We start from the raw sequence: 13,922 nt of genomic DNA, 5'->3' as shown, positions 1-13,922 counted from the left end.
GACAGATGCCTGTCATCAGTAGCCTGGAAAGGCCACAGTAAACATATGGAACAGGGCTGCACTGGTGCAGTTAAGACAGAAAACAGGAAGGCTATCCTCACCTCCGTTATTTTTTAATTTAACTTGCTGGGGGTGGGGAGGAATGCACCCAAACGCATTTGGGCAATGGTATGTCCCATCTTTTATTCTTGTGGTAAAGGTAAAGGGACCCCTGACCATTAGGTCCAGTCGTGACCGACTCTGGGGTTGCGGCGCTCATCTTGCTTTATTGGCCAAGGGAGCCGGCGTACAGCTTCCGAATCATGTGGCAAGCATGACTAAGCCGCTTCTGGCAAACCAGAGCAGCACACGGAAACGCCGTTTACCTTCCCACCAGAGCGGTACCTATTTATCTACTTGCACTTTGACATGCTTTCAAACTGCTAGGTTGGCAGGAGCAGGAACCAAGCAACGGGAGCTCACCCCGTCGCGGGGATTCGAACCGCCGACCTTCTGATCAGCAAGTCCTAGGCTCTGTGGTTTAACCTACAGCGCCACCCGCGTCCCAATTCTTGTGGTAGTAATGTTTTAATGCTGCAAATTCTTTTTCTTGACCCAGTCTGCCACCCACATTCCTTATTTTCTGGGTCTACTTTTTCTTTTCTGCTATTTTGGAGAATTTTGAACTTTTTAGATGACACAGTACACTCATGTCAGAATTTAATGTTGGGAAAGCAGGAAATAATGGACGGCCTAGCCTCACATGCAGTGAAAATGTTTGTTTTTAATCTTTGTACACAGCAGGTGAAAATACAGATATGATTGATTTATTAAAATGTGAAGCCTCTATGACGCTTAGACCTGGTTTACATATAATCCTAAGGTAAATAGTTAACTGGATCATCCAGACCCGGGGCTTAACAAAGGTTTATTCACCACGAACAAGCCACACTCTTAACCCGTGGTTTGTTGTTAGTTGATAAAGCTTGGTTAATGTTAATCATTGGCTAGCATTATGTGCAAACCTGGCCCTCAACTCCCTCCTTGGTGACTGCTTTGCGTGTAAGGAACTCTCAACTGTGTGTTTTCATTGCTGTTCTAGCGGCCCATATTGGTGTTGGCATAAGTGGACAAGAAGGAATGCAAGCAGTCATGTCCAGCGACTACTCTTTTGGCCAGTTCAGATTCCTCCAAAGGTTGCTGCTTGTTCACGGCCGATGGTCGTACATAAGGATGTGCAAGTTCCTTCGGTACTTCTTCTACAAAAACTTTGCATTTACGTTAGTCCACTTTTGGTACTCCTTCTTCAATGGCTATTCTGCCCAGGTAAGAGAGAGAAGCGGGGGCGCGGGGGGGGGGGAACCATAAATGTCCAAGTTAGCTAATAGTCTAAAAGACAGTAAAATTAGTACCAAATAATATTCATGAAGTTTTACTCCAAAGTGACTTTTCTAGAATTGTGCTGAAGATTTAAGTGCTGTTCCGGTCAAAACAGTTCCTGGTGACCTAATTTATTGCCGAAACAAAATAAAAAAATTCCTTCCAGTAGCACCTTTGTTGTTATTCTTCAGTCGTTTAGTCGTGTCTGACTCTTCGTGACTCCATGGACCAGAGCACGCCAGGCACTCCTGTCTTCCACGGCCTCCCGCAGTTTGGTCAGACTCATGTTGGTAGTTTCGAGAACACTGTCCAACCATCTCGTCCTCTGTCGTCCCCTTCTCCTTGTGCCCTCAATCTTTCCCAACATCAGGGTCTTTTCCAGGGAGTCTTCTCTTCTCATGAGGTGGCCAAAGTATTGGAGCATCAGCTTCACAATCTGTCCTTCCAGTGAGCTCTCAGGGCTGATTTCCTTCAGAATGGAGAGGTTTGATCTTCTTGCAGTCCATGGGGACTCTCAAGAGTCTTCTCCAGCAGCATAATTCAAAAGCATCAATTCTTCGGCAATCAGCCTTCTTTATGGTTCAGCTCTCACTTCCATACATCACTACTGGGAAAACCATATCTTTAACTATACAGACCTTTGTTGGCAAGGTGATGTCTCTGCTTGAAAGCTCATACCAATTACAAACTAAGTTGGTCTCTAAAGTGCTACTGGAAGGAATTTTTAAATTTTGTTTTGACTATGGCAGATCAACACGGCTACCTACCTGTAACTAATTTATTGTGTTATGGAGAGAGCCTACAATTGGAACTGAACTGCTGTGTAACTTTTCAACAACTGAGAACTGGAAGAGAAAAATAAGATGTGCAGTTAATTATGTTTGTGGATGCCTGTTCTTTCAATTCTAGTTACAGTCTCTTGACTGACTCTCTCTCTCTTTACATGGGAGATAGAAAAATGATGTAACCAAATTATTATTATATTATTTATTGCAGACAGCTTATGAAGATTGGTTTATCACTCTCTACAATGTATTATATTCCAGCCTGCCAGTTCTCCTCGTTGGGTTGCTTGACCAGGTATGCCAACAAAGTCAGAATTTATTTCTTTTAAAAGCAGTTCAGACTTTTGGATGCCATGGAAACAGTTGACCTGAATCCTCTGTGTTAGTGACCTCCATCCTACTCAAAACCACTTACATGTGGTTGGCTCTATTGGTATACTGTAGAACTAGGAGCACAAATCCTGTAGCTGCCTCCCACATCAAGGCCACACCTTCAGACCTGCTGATTCTATCATAGGAAAAACCCATGTGACTCTAGGTGAGGTTGGGTGTTCAGTGAATGGACTCTTGTATAACCAGCCTCCAGATTCCTCTTCCTCTTTGAATGAGGTTGTTGCTGGTATTCATCAGTCTTGAGAGACAATGGAGCGTGCCTCTGGGGATGAGGCAAAACCCTGCAAAAATGCCTGTGTTTCAAGACTTATCAGGGAGTTATATAAAAGCCCTGTGCCTGTAAAGTCTTAGTGTCTTGCGTTAGGCACCAGGTTGCTTTTGAGCAACCTTGGAGCTCCCATCATATATTATATGCTGAGAAGGCTGCAGAAGCAGAACCATACTGCTGACATCCCCCTTAGTGCTGAGCATGCCACTGGGCCCACCTTCTAGACATCTGTGCATTGGTGTGGAAGTCCACAGTGAGGAAGTGTATGCATAAGTAGCATAAGGGAAGACCTGGGCATTTTATGGTTCCATAGTGCAGAGCTTTTGTTGAGCAGCATGGAAATAAGGGTGTAACCTTCCACTGGTCAAAGCAGAAACGTAAGTCCTTATTTATATTGAAATGCCTGCAAATATTGACCCAGTTTGCTTAGTGGGATCTCGGAGATAAGATTGTGGCTGCTTTGCCCTTCCTCCTCCAATCTTGCTGCTGTTGTGATTGGGTTTATGATTGGGTCAGCAAACTTTTTCAGCAGGGGGCCAGTCCACTGTCCCTCAGACCTTGGTGGGGGTCCGGACAATATTTTTTTTTGGGGGGGGGGAATGAACGAATTCCCAAGCCCCACAAATAACCCAGAGATGCATTTTAAATAAAAGGACACATTCTACTCATGTAAAAACACGCTGATTCCCGGACCGTCCGCAGGCCAGATTTAGAAGGCGTTTGGGCCTGATCTGGCCCCCAGGCCTTAGTTTGCCTACCCATGGTTTAGTGTGTCATCTGAACCAGGGATGGTGGTTTGTCATGTTCCAGACAAGCCAAAGCTGTAAATGAAGGCTTGTTCTTGGGTTTCAGCTTGTGGTTTGTCCAGAGGAGACAAATAATGAGCATCAGGTGAGATGAAACACTAAGCCAAACCATGGTTTTGCTCATGTGCAGTGCAGCAGGACCAGAGGAGAAGCAAAGAGGCCACAATTGCCTCTCTGGGAGCTCACATGTTCATAATGTTACATGCAAACTGGGCCATTTTTTACTGGGGACCAATTTTTCTCTCAGTTTCTGTAATTGAGATATGGCTACCTTTCTGTTTTGGAATTGAATGTTTCTAATTAATATTACAGAGTAGTTGTGGGGGGTGCACATTTTATAGTTACCTTTCAAGATAAAAAAAAATTGCTGTAGTAATAAAATTGCAATGATTTCTTTAAGGACGTGAGTGACAAGCTGAGCATACGTTTTCCTGCCTTGTACGTATCGGGACAGAGAGATTTGCTTTTCAACTACAGGAAGTTCTTTGTAAGCCTCCTGCACGGTGCTATATCATCACTGATTATTTTCTTCATACCGTACGGTGCTTACCTACAAACCATGGGGCAAGATGGAGAAGCGCCCTCAGATTACCAGTCCTTCGCTGTCACAGCGGCGTCCTCTCTCATAATCGCAGTCAACTTTCAGGCAAGTAGATAAATCTCATATAGCTCCTCTGTCTGCTGTACACAAAGCACATCAGTGAAATGGGCAGTTTGGTAATCAGACTCTCTCTGATGCTGTGAGCACGGAGCTTTATGGCCAGAAATTGTGTGTATGGGTGGGAGATTGAGAAACTGAACGACCATTTCTCAGTCCTGCAGACCTGGAGAAGTTTTATATATGAGGATGGGTGTGAGGACGGCTGAGAGAGAGAGACCCTGTCTGCACTATACATTTAAAGCAGTATTATACCACTTTAAACTGTCCTGGCTTATCCCTGCCCCCCCCAAGAATCGTGGGAACTGTAGCTTGTTGAGAGCTGTTAGGACAGTGGTGTCCAAACTTCTTTCAAAGAGGGCCAGATTTGATGAAATGAAGGGCCATGACGGCTGACCAAAGGGCCAACCAAAGTTGTTAAGCCACAAGGGCCGGATTAAACTGACCGGTGGGCCGGATTAAGCCCCCAATACAGACTTTGGACATACCTGTGTTAGGAGAACTCTATTCCCTTCACAGAGCTACAATTCCCAGACTGGTTTAAGAACCAATCCCTCTTCACAGTTGTCACTCTGGGAACTGTAGTGCTGTGAGGGGAATAGGAATCTGACAACTCTCAGCAGCCTCAATAACCTATATTTCTTTGAGAGAAGCCCATGACTCTTTCAGGTGGCATGATGCTGCTTTAAATGTATGGTGCAGATGGAGCCCAGAGTGTTGCTACGGCTCTGTCTTGTAGCAACTCTGCCCTTTATCTATCCCTCACATCTGTGCAACTTAACCACTGGAACTCTTGCAAGAGGAGCAGGAAACCTGCAGGAAACCTGCGTGGCCCCTATCACCAGAAGCAGCACCTGGCAAGAGTGCAAGTGTGCCGAGCGATTTGGGCTTTTTGCAGTTGTTCCTTATTTTTCTTACAATCCTGCCCTTCCTCTCGTGAGAAACCAGGACACAGCTTTTACAGCAGTCATAAAAACCCAAAGTAAAATAACCCACAACGTAAGTAAGTTATGCAGGTCAAAGCTGATTCCACAGTGTTCCAAAGGCCTACAGGAAGGAGGAGGTTTTTAGCTGATACTCCTATGTGCAAACAATGCGTGGACGATAGCTGGATTTTTGTAAGGAGGGAGTTTCATGATAACTCTTTCATGCTGTCTTCTGAGCACAAGCAACTCTTGCTTCTCTTTGAAGCAAACCCAAAAATATTTAAAGCAGGAGAGGCGAAATGTTGGCTGTGGGAAATGGAATGAGGGAAACGAAATGGGAGGGAGGGAGGGAGGGAGGGAGGGAGAGAAATTGCTTTTGCAGTAGACCAGGAGAGCTGAGGGATAGCTCCCTGCTCTGTCCACTTGAACATGCGATTCCTCAGAAAGTCAAGCTGAAGAACAGCTTGGGCATAGCTGGGAGAAAGTAGCAAATGGAGGTGCCGGTCTCCTTTGTCCTCCCCTCCCTTGTGTTCATCTTGCCCATTGAGAGCCAGTGTGGTGTAGTGTTTAAGAGCGGTAGTCTCGTAATCTGGTGAACCGGGTTCACTTCCCCGCTCCTCCACATGCAGCTACTGGGTGACCTTGGGCCAGTCACACTTCTTTGAAGTCTCTCAGCCCCACTCACCTCACAGAGTGTTTGTTGTGGGGGAGGAAGGGAAAGGAGAATGTTAGCCGTTTTGAGACTCCTTAAAGGGAGTGAAAGGCGGGATATCAAATCCAAACTCTTCTTCTTCTGGAGAACTTTCTTCAAGGTTTTGCAGAATCTATTGACACCTCCCGCCTGCACTTCCCTCTTTCTAACTTCCACATGTCTGTCTGTTTGCTTCTAGATGGGGCTGGATACATCTTACTGGACATTTGTGAATGCTTTCTCAATATTTGGGAGTATTGCACTTTACTTCGGAATTATGTTTGATCTACACAGTGCTGGGATCCATGTCCTTTTTCCTGCTGCTTTTCAGTTTACAGGTCAGTACTTAACTAAGTCACCTTAGCTGTAGCCGCATTAGTGACTACAAATGCCATGTGACGCACCCCAAAGAGTCTTCACTATTCTGGTGTGCCCTCCATGATGTCGTTGGGACTAAAAATCCCATCATCCCCAGTCATGCTGGCTGGAGCTGATTGGAGTTGAAGTTCAACAGCATTTGGCAAAGGCGATCTTAAAAGAGAAGCAAGTGTTTAAAGTTTGGGCCTGGTAAGGAGGGGGCTCCATTTTACTCAATTTCATTGAATTTTATGTACAGCTGAAGCTGTTGAAGTTCAGAAAATTGACAACATATCACAGGCATATTTGAGGCCATAGAAAATGGTTGGTTGGGAACCAAACCCAATGTACACTAGCAATTTTTAATGGGGCTGTTGCTAATAGCCACTAATCTTCAAATTCGAGCTCACATTGGGACATCATGTATCTGTATCTGGTTTCTAATCAGATTTATTGTTTGCATTTGTTTAAATTGCAATAAAAACATCATCTTATTGTTATTATTTAAATTTGTATACTGCCCTTAACCTGTAGATCACAGGGCGGTTCACAACATAAAAGTAGAAGATAAAAAACACAAAATACAGAATAAAAGAACAAAAACAAACCAATAACCCCCTCCCTCTCTGCCTTTTCCACTTCCACCTTTCCACAAAAGAAGTCCTCCTCAAAGTGGCTTACAACAAAGAGATCAGGAACGCATCTCTAAATTAGTCATTGCAGGAACAATGCCGTAATAACATAACGAAACATCAAGCAATAGTGCATGTAAGAACATAGAACAAAACCACAGCACCCTGATTATATTAGCAAGATTGCGATTGGCAGCATTGCACCTCCTGGCAACAGCAAAAATAACAAGGGAGCTTGATGGTTTCGCTGTGGTCCTAGGAACACCCTTCCCATGATGTTGCTGACAGTCCCTCTCCTGTAGCAGCTTGCAACGCTTCCAAGGGCAGGTGGTAGATGCCTCTCACATGATGTGACATTGTCAAGAAATGGCTTCTTGCTCAGCTATATGGAAATTGTGGTGAAATTAGGGATGGAGCGGGACTGGGGACCATGGAGCTCACTCAGTAGAAGGGCACAGGTTGCAGAAGACCTCAGGTTATATCTCTGGTATCTCAAAGGATCTCAGATAGCGGGGCTGGTAGGTACACCTGCTGGAGACTTAGAAGTGCTGCTGAAGTCAGACTAGATAATGTTGGACAAGGTAGATCAGTTTGGGTCTCCAGCTGCTTTTGGACTACAATTCCCATCATCCCTGACCACTGTTCCTGCTAGCTAGGGATCATGGGAATTGTAGTCCAAAAAAACAGCTGGAGACCCAAGTTGGGGAAATCTTGAGGTAGACCAATGGTTTTGCTTGACGCAAGGCAGCTTCATATATTATATACACACACACACACCACTTCAGCCTCCACCAACCTGGTGCCCTCCTGATGTTTTGGACTACAACTCCCATCAGCCCTGTGCTGCCTGGAGCTTATGGGATGTGTAGTCCAATGCATCTGGAGGGTGCTAGGTTGGTGGAGGCTGAAGCAAAGAGCCATAGTATTTAGGCCCCAAGAGGCCATGTGAAAAATGCTCTGCAAGTTACTTCTGAAAACATAAACCCATCACCAAAGCCTTTTTTTAAAAAGCCAGTAATTCTTAAGGAGCCGATCAGAAGGTCGGCGGTTTGAATCCCCGCGACGGGGTGAGCTCCCGTTGCTCGGTCCCTGCTCCTGCCAACCTAGCAGTTTGAAAGCACGTCAAAGTGCAAGTAGATAAATAGGTACCACTCCGGTGGGAAGGTAAGCGGTGTTTCTGTGCACTGATCTGGTTCGCCAGAAGTGGCTTAGTCATGCTGGCCACATGACCCGGAAGCTGTACGCCGGATCCCTCGGCCAATAAAGCGAGATGAGCGCCGCAACCCCAGAGTCAGTCACGACTGGACCTAATGGTCAGGGGTCCTTTACCTTTTTTAATTCTTACAGTAATAACATTGCAAACATTTTTGCTTTCTGTGTGATACTGTTAGCATGAAGGGGAGCACCACAGCCATAGCTATGTGTGCATTATTCTTTCCTCTCTTTTTCCTCCTACAGGCACTGCTTCAAACGCTCTCCGGCAACCATATCTCTGGTTGACCATAATCCTATCCGTTGCACTTTGCTTGCTGCCGGTGGTCGCTCTCCGTTTCTTGAGCATGACCATTTGGCCTTCGGAAAGCGAGAAGGTACGTATGAGAAATGTAGAGGGTGTTACCCTAAAGCAGGGCGAGCAGTGCTGAGCTCAACGAGCCCACTGGTCCGTCTCAATGCGAAGTAGCATCTTAGGGTTCCCAGCATCTTCCAGAAGTCCACAGGACTTCACTTAACCTTCTGTCCGTAGCAAGCGAGTCTGCTTCCTTGCCTCGTCGTTAACCTTTTGTGCAACTTTCTCCTTTAAAAGGTCCAGAAGAATCGCAAGAAGTTCAAGGCCGAAGAGGAAAAGTGGAAGCGGAGGCAAAGCGTCTTCCGCCGTGGGATCTCTGGCCGCCGTTCTGCTTATGCCTTCTCCCACCAGCGGGGTTACGCTGACCTCATAGCTTCCGGGCGGATCATTCGTAAAAGGAGAGCTTCGTTAAGCGCAGTCCTTGGCAACAATTTAGCAGAAGTCAGGCAAGCTGAAGAAGCCAGCTGATGATTTTCTGTGTCCTACAGGAAGTGGATCCCCCGCACCCGTTGAAAAACAATTGCACAAAGTTTTTATTTTTTTATGAAAAACTCAGGATTCTTTTTTCTTTTTTGGGGAAAAAAATCAAGATTATGAAGACAGCTTGATTTCCTCCTCAAGCTACTTCGTTTGAGATAACTGAACTGAAGAACTGAGCAGTGTTTTCAGATCTTGATCCTTGTATATTTTGTTTCATGTGAAATTGAAGGATATAAATCTATGGGCTTAAAGACCAACAATTGCAACGGTTGTTCTTTTAAAATGATACTTAGAACTTCATGTTTCTTTTTTTAAAATGCAATCATGAAAATACAGTTTCAACTGATGTTTCGTGCCTCAACACCAAAGATGGACTTAGCTGAGAAGCAAAATGGTTCTGTTTGCCACTTCATTCCACTAACTCAGCTATGATTATGATTTTTAGCTAACCAAAGATGTCCTCTTTTTCTTTTAAGACAAGAGAGGTGCAGTTTTACTTTGCAAGCGTTCGGAACCATTATTCACCAGTCCATGGGGTATTGTGGTCCAAGGCAGCATGCTTTTAATAATTTTCAGGGATTTGGGTAGGGAAAGTTCAGTATATGCAAAGCATCTTAATCAGGTTAGCCTCTTAATCTGGCATTGGGGATAGGGAGTCTGTGGCTGTGTGCATGTTGTTGAGACTCCAACTCCCATCAGCCACAGCCACAATGGCCAATAGTCAGGGGTGATGGGAGCTGTAGTTCATCAGCATCTGGGAAGTACAAGTTCCCTATCTCTGTTCTAGGTCTGGTCCCGGAGCCATAGCTAGTTTGCAACATTCACTCAATCGGGGCTTTCTTGGGGATACTCTGCTGAAATGACCACCAATTGTTCACCAGCAGGACTTGGTGAATTGAATCTCTTTTCTGGTATATTGTTTTATACCACTGCCTTTACTCTTTTTAAAAGTCTCTGTGTTCTTTGTATCATGTTTTGCGAAAAAAGGGAAGAGATATCAAACCAGTGAAGGGTGTATTATTGGCATACTTCCTTGATTTTCTACCTGCTTAACCTCTATGCAAGGTAGACGTCAACGATTCTCACATTATGGGAACTATTTCCATGTAGAACAGGTGTGAGGAACTTTTGGCCCTCCAGATGTTGCTGAACTACAACTCCCACCATCCCTAGCCATTGATTTTTGCTGGGTGTGGTGGGAATTGTAGTTCCCTATACCTGATGTAGAACATGTAGACGCCATTGTACTTAAAAGGCACATGCGTTGTCTATTTTACTACACATGTATATGTAGCTAAAACCAGGTGTGCATGGGTTCTTCATACACAATAATGTGCACCCTTAAGTGAGACCCATGTTACAAGTCGTGGGTGAAACAGACTAAACTGAATAAAATGTTTTTTATTCACTGGGTGATGGTTCAAAGCACAAACTGGAACAAGAGAATTGATCACATCAAGGAGGACTCCTTTTCACTATGTTTTAATAGTAAAAAAATGTTTGAGATTTTTAGTGTACAGATCTTCAGAGGGTTTTTGTGTTGGGACATACAAATGGTTTACATTTCAAAAATTTCAGCATACACCAATGTGTCTTGTTAAATATTCACTATATAGTTCCACTTTTTTTTTTTTTTTGCAAACCATGCAGCCCGGTGTCTAAAATCGTCCTTTAGGAGCATGGAATTCATACATTTCTTCATTATTATTGTTATTTAATGTGCAAAGGTTTACAGTTTTTTCTTTTCATTAGGTGGGAGAAAATTGACTTTAGTTTCCTAGATTGATTTCTCTCCATCCAAAGATGAGGAGGTGGCGAGCCACACGTTTTAAGCTCCTAATCTGGGTGCAATATTAATTTTAACGTGCTGGTTGAGATAAGTATGCCATACACTTGTATCCAAACCATAAATTGTAAATATTTTTATTTGCTTAAAGATAACGTACATATTTAACAGGCCTTAATTTTTAATGCTTTTGACTGAAGTGAAAGAAGTGTTTTCACTGGTCCGAAATATTTTTATTAAACTCTACTTCAAATACATATTTGTATATTCATATAGTGTTCAGCGACTTTCGTGAGAGTGCAACCGTTACTTTATTTGCTATGTTTATGTTCCCCCTTTCCATCAAGTAACTCAGGAGTGGCATACACAGTTCTCCCCATCTGTCAGGAACAGGCAGAAGTCCAAAGGGGGCAGGGGGCAGGAGGACAAACCAAGAGAAGGGGATTCTGTGAGGCAGGGAAAAGAGGAAGAGTCTGGGCAGTCAGATGGAATAAATTGTTGCAGGAAGGCACAGAGGTAAAGAGAGTGTCGGTGCACTGATTGGAGAAAGAGAGGAACCAGCTGGGGAACCAAGGGAAGCAGGCTCAAAACCTGAGGAGTGGTGGTGGGACGGCGATGGGGGTCAAAGGAAGAAAAGACTGGGAGGAGGTGTTGGAAGCTGAAGAGGTATCTGTCGGAGCCTCCGTATGACCGAGCTGTAATGGCTACTCCTCCGGCTGTATTTTCGGAACCCCATCCAGGCTCTCCTCCGATGGTGATTAACGACCTAAGCCTTTGAATGAGACTTCAGGCACGCTCTCCATTCACAGAGTACTTAGACAGCAGCAGCAGGAGCCAGAAATATGTGCTACATTGCTACTTTATTTCTAATTACGCAAGACAGAAAAGAATATGCGTCTGATCTCTGTGAGACAGAAAACAACAGAACAAAGAAACAGGAAACCAGTAACTTCAACATCTGTCTCCCGTCAGACTTCCAACAGTCTGGAATGTCAACAGAGTCTTGTGACTCCAAGAACTGCACAGTGGCTTAACAGAAACCTAACAGGAACAGGGCTTAGTGAGTTGGGAGAGTCTGTGGCAGAGAGAAGTCCAGAAGCATGAGAGAAGGGAGGTCAAGAGGCAGAGATGGGTCAGGCTTGTGAAGAGGTGCAGGTATCTCCCCCTTGTGCTGTGACAAGCTCCCCTCCCTGCTGTTCTCCCAGAACCAGAAGAGGTATGAATCGGGAGGAGCAAAGGCAGACACGCAGGAGCAGTCTCAGATTGCTTGGGGTGGTGGTGGGGAACCCTGAAGAGGCAGAGACATAGGTGACCGTGGGGAGTTGGGGATGTTTATTCTTGGCAACTGTGTCATGGGGGCAAGACCTGCCGGAGATGAGTTGCTGTGCTCCTTAGGCCTAACACTCCTGTACAGATCCTCTTTTGCTAATAAAGAGTTAACTTGGATTCACTCAGGTGATTTACTGCTGCTGGCTCCTGTCAAAGGGCTTAAAGAGATAGGAGCAGCTGGGGATGCTGCACAGGAGGAGTATCCAGTCGCTTGCGTGCACCACCTTTTGCGATTCAAATTTGAATACTCTCTGCAGGGTGCAGCAGTAAAACTGCTACCACATTTGCAAAGCTAAGCAGAGTACGGTATGGTTTCAAACTGGATGGGGGACTGTGCGTTTGGGATTCCTGCATTGTAGGGGGTTGAACTATAGATGACACTCGAGGTCCTTCCAACTCCACAATTATATGATTCTTCGAGAACACTTGGGCTGGATCTATACAGATTTTTTTTTTTTAAAAGTCACAGAACACGTTATAAAGGCTCTTAAAGGAAAACCCATTGGTGATGGATCACTGCTCTACAGCACCATCTGGTGTCACATGTTTATAAGGCAGGTATAATGATATGCAGTGGTACCTCTGGTTGCAAATGGGATCCGTTCCGGAGGCCCGTTCGCAACATGACAATAGCGCAACTCACAGCAGCGCGTCTGCGCACGCGTGGGTTGCAATTCGCTGCTTCTCTGCATGATGTCATTTTGCACCTCTGCGCATGCAGCGAAACCCAGAAGTAACCCTTTCCGGTACTTCCGAGTCGCTGCGGGACATAACCTGAAAGAACGTAACATGAAGCGGACGTAACATGAGGTATGACTGTAATTGAAGTCTCACTTGAGTCCTTGCTCTAGCTCAAAAATCTGCTGAAAGTGAAGTTTGACATTTCACCACTAGAGGTCTCCTCACAGACCTGACTTTAGATAGCGAGAATATACAGTGGTACCTCAGGTTAAGTACTTAATTCATTCCGGAGGTCCGTTCTTAACCTGAAACTGTTCTTAACCTGAAGCACCATTTTAGCTAATCGGGACTCTCACTGCCGCCGGAGCACGATTTCTGTTCTCATCCTGAAGCAAAGTTCTTAACCCGAGGTACTATTTCTGGGTTAGCAGAGTCTGTAACCTGAAATATCAAAATGTTCAAAAGTAGGGGGTCCATGGTTTGGCTTCTGAAAAACATGGAGCCCGCAGTATTTAATTAGGAACTACTGTGCTAGATGATGCACAAGCATCTTGCTTTCCTTGCTACAGAGGAGTGAAAAATGTGTGTTTAATAAAGTACATATACAGCTTTCCCCCTTAAGATAGACAGCTTTTTTTTAAAGAACTACATAATAGTAGCTAAGCCAGCAGCAAAAAAATTACAAGGAACTTGCAGGGGTTTATTACAACATGAACTTTCATGATTCAAGCATGCAAATTTAAAACACATATGCACACAAACTCATGCATACTCTCATATTCTGCAATTTGCAAAACCAGCATAACTCCCATGATCCCTAGCTAGCAGGACTAGTGGTCAGGGATGATGGGAACTGTAGTCCCAAAACATCTGGAGGGCCGAGGTTGAGGAAGCCTGCTTTAGATACCTATTACATCCATAAATTACCATAAAGCATATACTGTATATAGCATATATACTGTCTTCAACACAAAAAACAGCGACAATTTGTTGTTGATGAAGAACAGCTGGACATATAAAGGGCCCCATTACCTTTAGTAGCTTAGGGCCTCGTCAAACCTAAACCCGGCTCTGGGAAACACTGTTTTATATAATATTTTAGCTTCCTGTTCATTACATTTGCTTTGAACGTATATTTTGACTTTCTCCAGCGACGTTTCACTCCGGATTTAACTGATGCAATCCGTTTCGAAACTTCCCTCCG

At 44.6% G+C, this 13,922-nt stretch overlaps 1 protein-coding gene and 1 long non-coding RNA gene across 2 annotated transcripts in view; one reads left to right on the top strand and one right to left on the bottom strand.

Annotated features, from left to right (window-relative positions):
* ATP8B1 (ATPase phospholipid transporting 8B1) overlaps nucleotides 1-10,963 on the top strand; it is a 71,427-nt gene extending 60,464 nt beyond the window's left edge. Inside the window, exons 23-28 of the mRNA XM_053408615.1 lie at nucleotides 1,082-1,305; nucleotides 2,356-2,439; nucleotides 4,012-4,257; nucleotides 6,086-6,224; nucleotides 8,334-8,464; nucleotides 8,680-10,963. Coding sequence (XP_053264590.1) covers nucleotides 1,082-1,305; nucleotides 2,356-2,439; nucleotides 4,012-4,257; nucleotides 6,086-6,224; nucleotides 8,334-8,464; nucleotides 8,680-8,910 — 1,055 coding nt within the window. The 3' untranslated portion in view covers nucleotides 8,911-10,963. The remainder of the gene's footprint in view (nucleotides 1-1,081; nucleotides 1,306-2,355; nucleotides 2,440-4,011; nucleotides 4,258-6,085; nucleotides 6,225-8,333; nucleotides 8,465-8,679) is intronic.
* LOC128423464 (uncharacterized) lies at nucleotides 1,219-13,921 on the bottom strand. Its single transcript, XR_008332761.1, has 3 exons — nucleotides 13,751-13,921; nucleotides 4,162-4,289; nucleotides 1,219-1,297 (listed from the first exon to the last, which is right to left on the bottom strand). It is a non-coding gene; the product is annotated as an uncharacterized LOC128423464 (long non-coding RNA).
* Nucleotide 13,922: the final 1 nt, after the last annotated feature.

Source organism: Podarcis raffonei, chromosome 11 (assembly GCF_027172205.1).
Source record: "Podarcis raffonei isolate rPodRaf1 chromosome 11, rPodRaf1.pri, whole genome shotgun sequence".
Lineage (NCBI taxonomy): Eukaryota > Metazoa > Chordata > Lepidosauria > Squamata > Lacertidae > Podarcis > Podarcis raffonei.
Note: the sequence above shows the minus strand (reverse complement) of the source record. Positions and strands in the feature narration are given on the sequence as shown.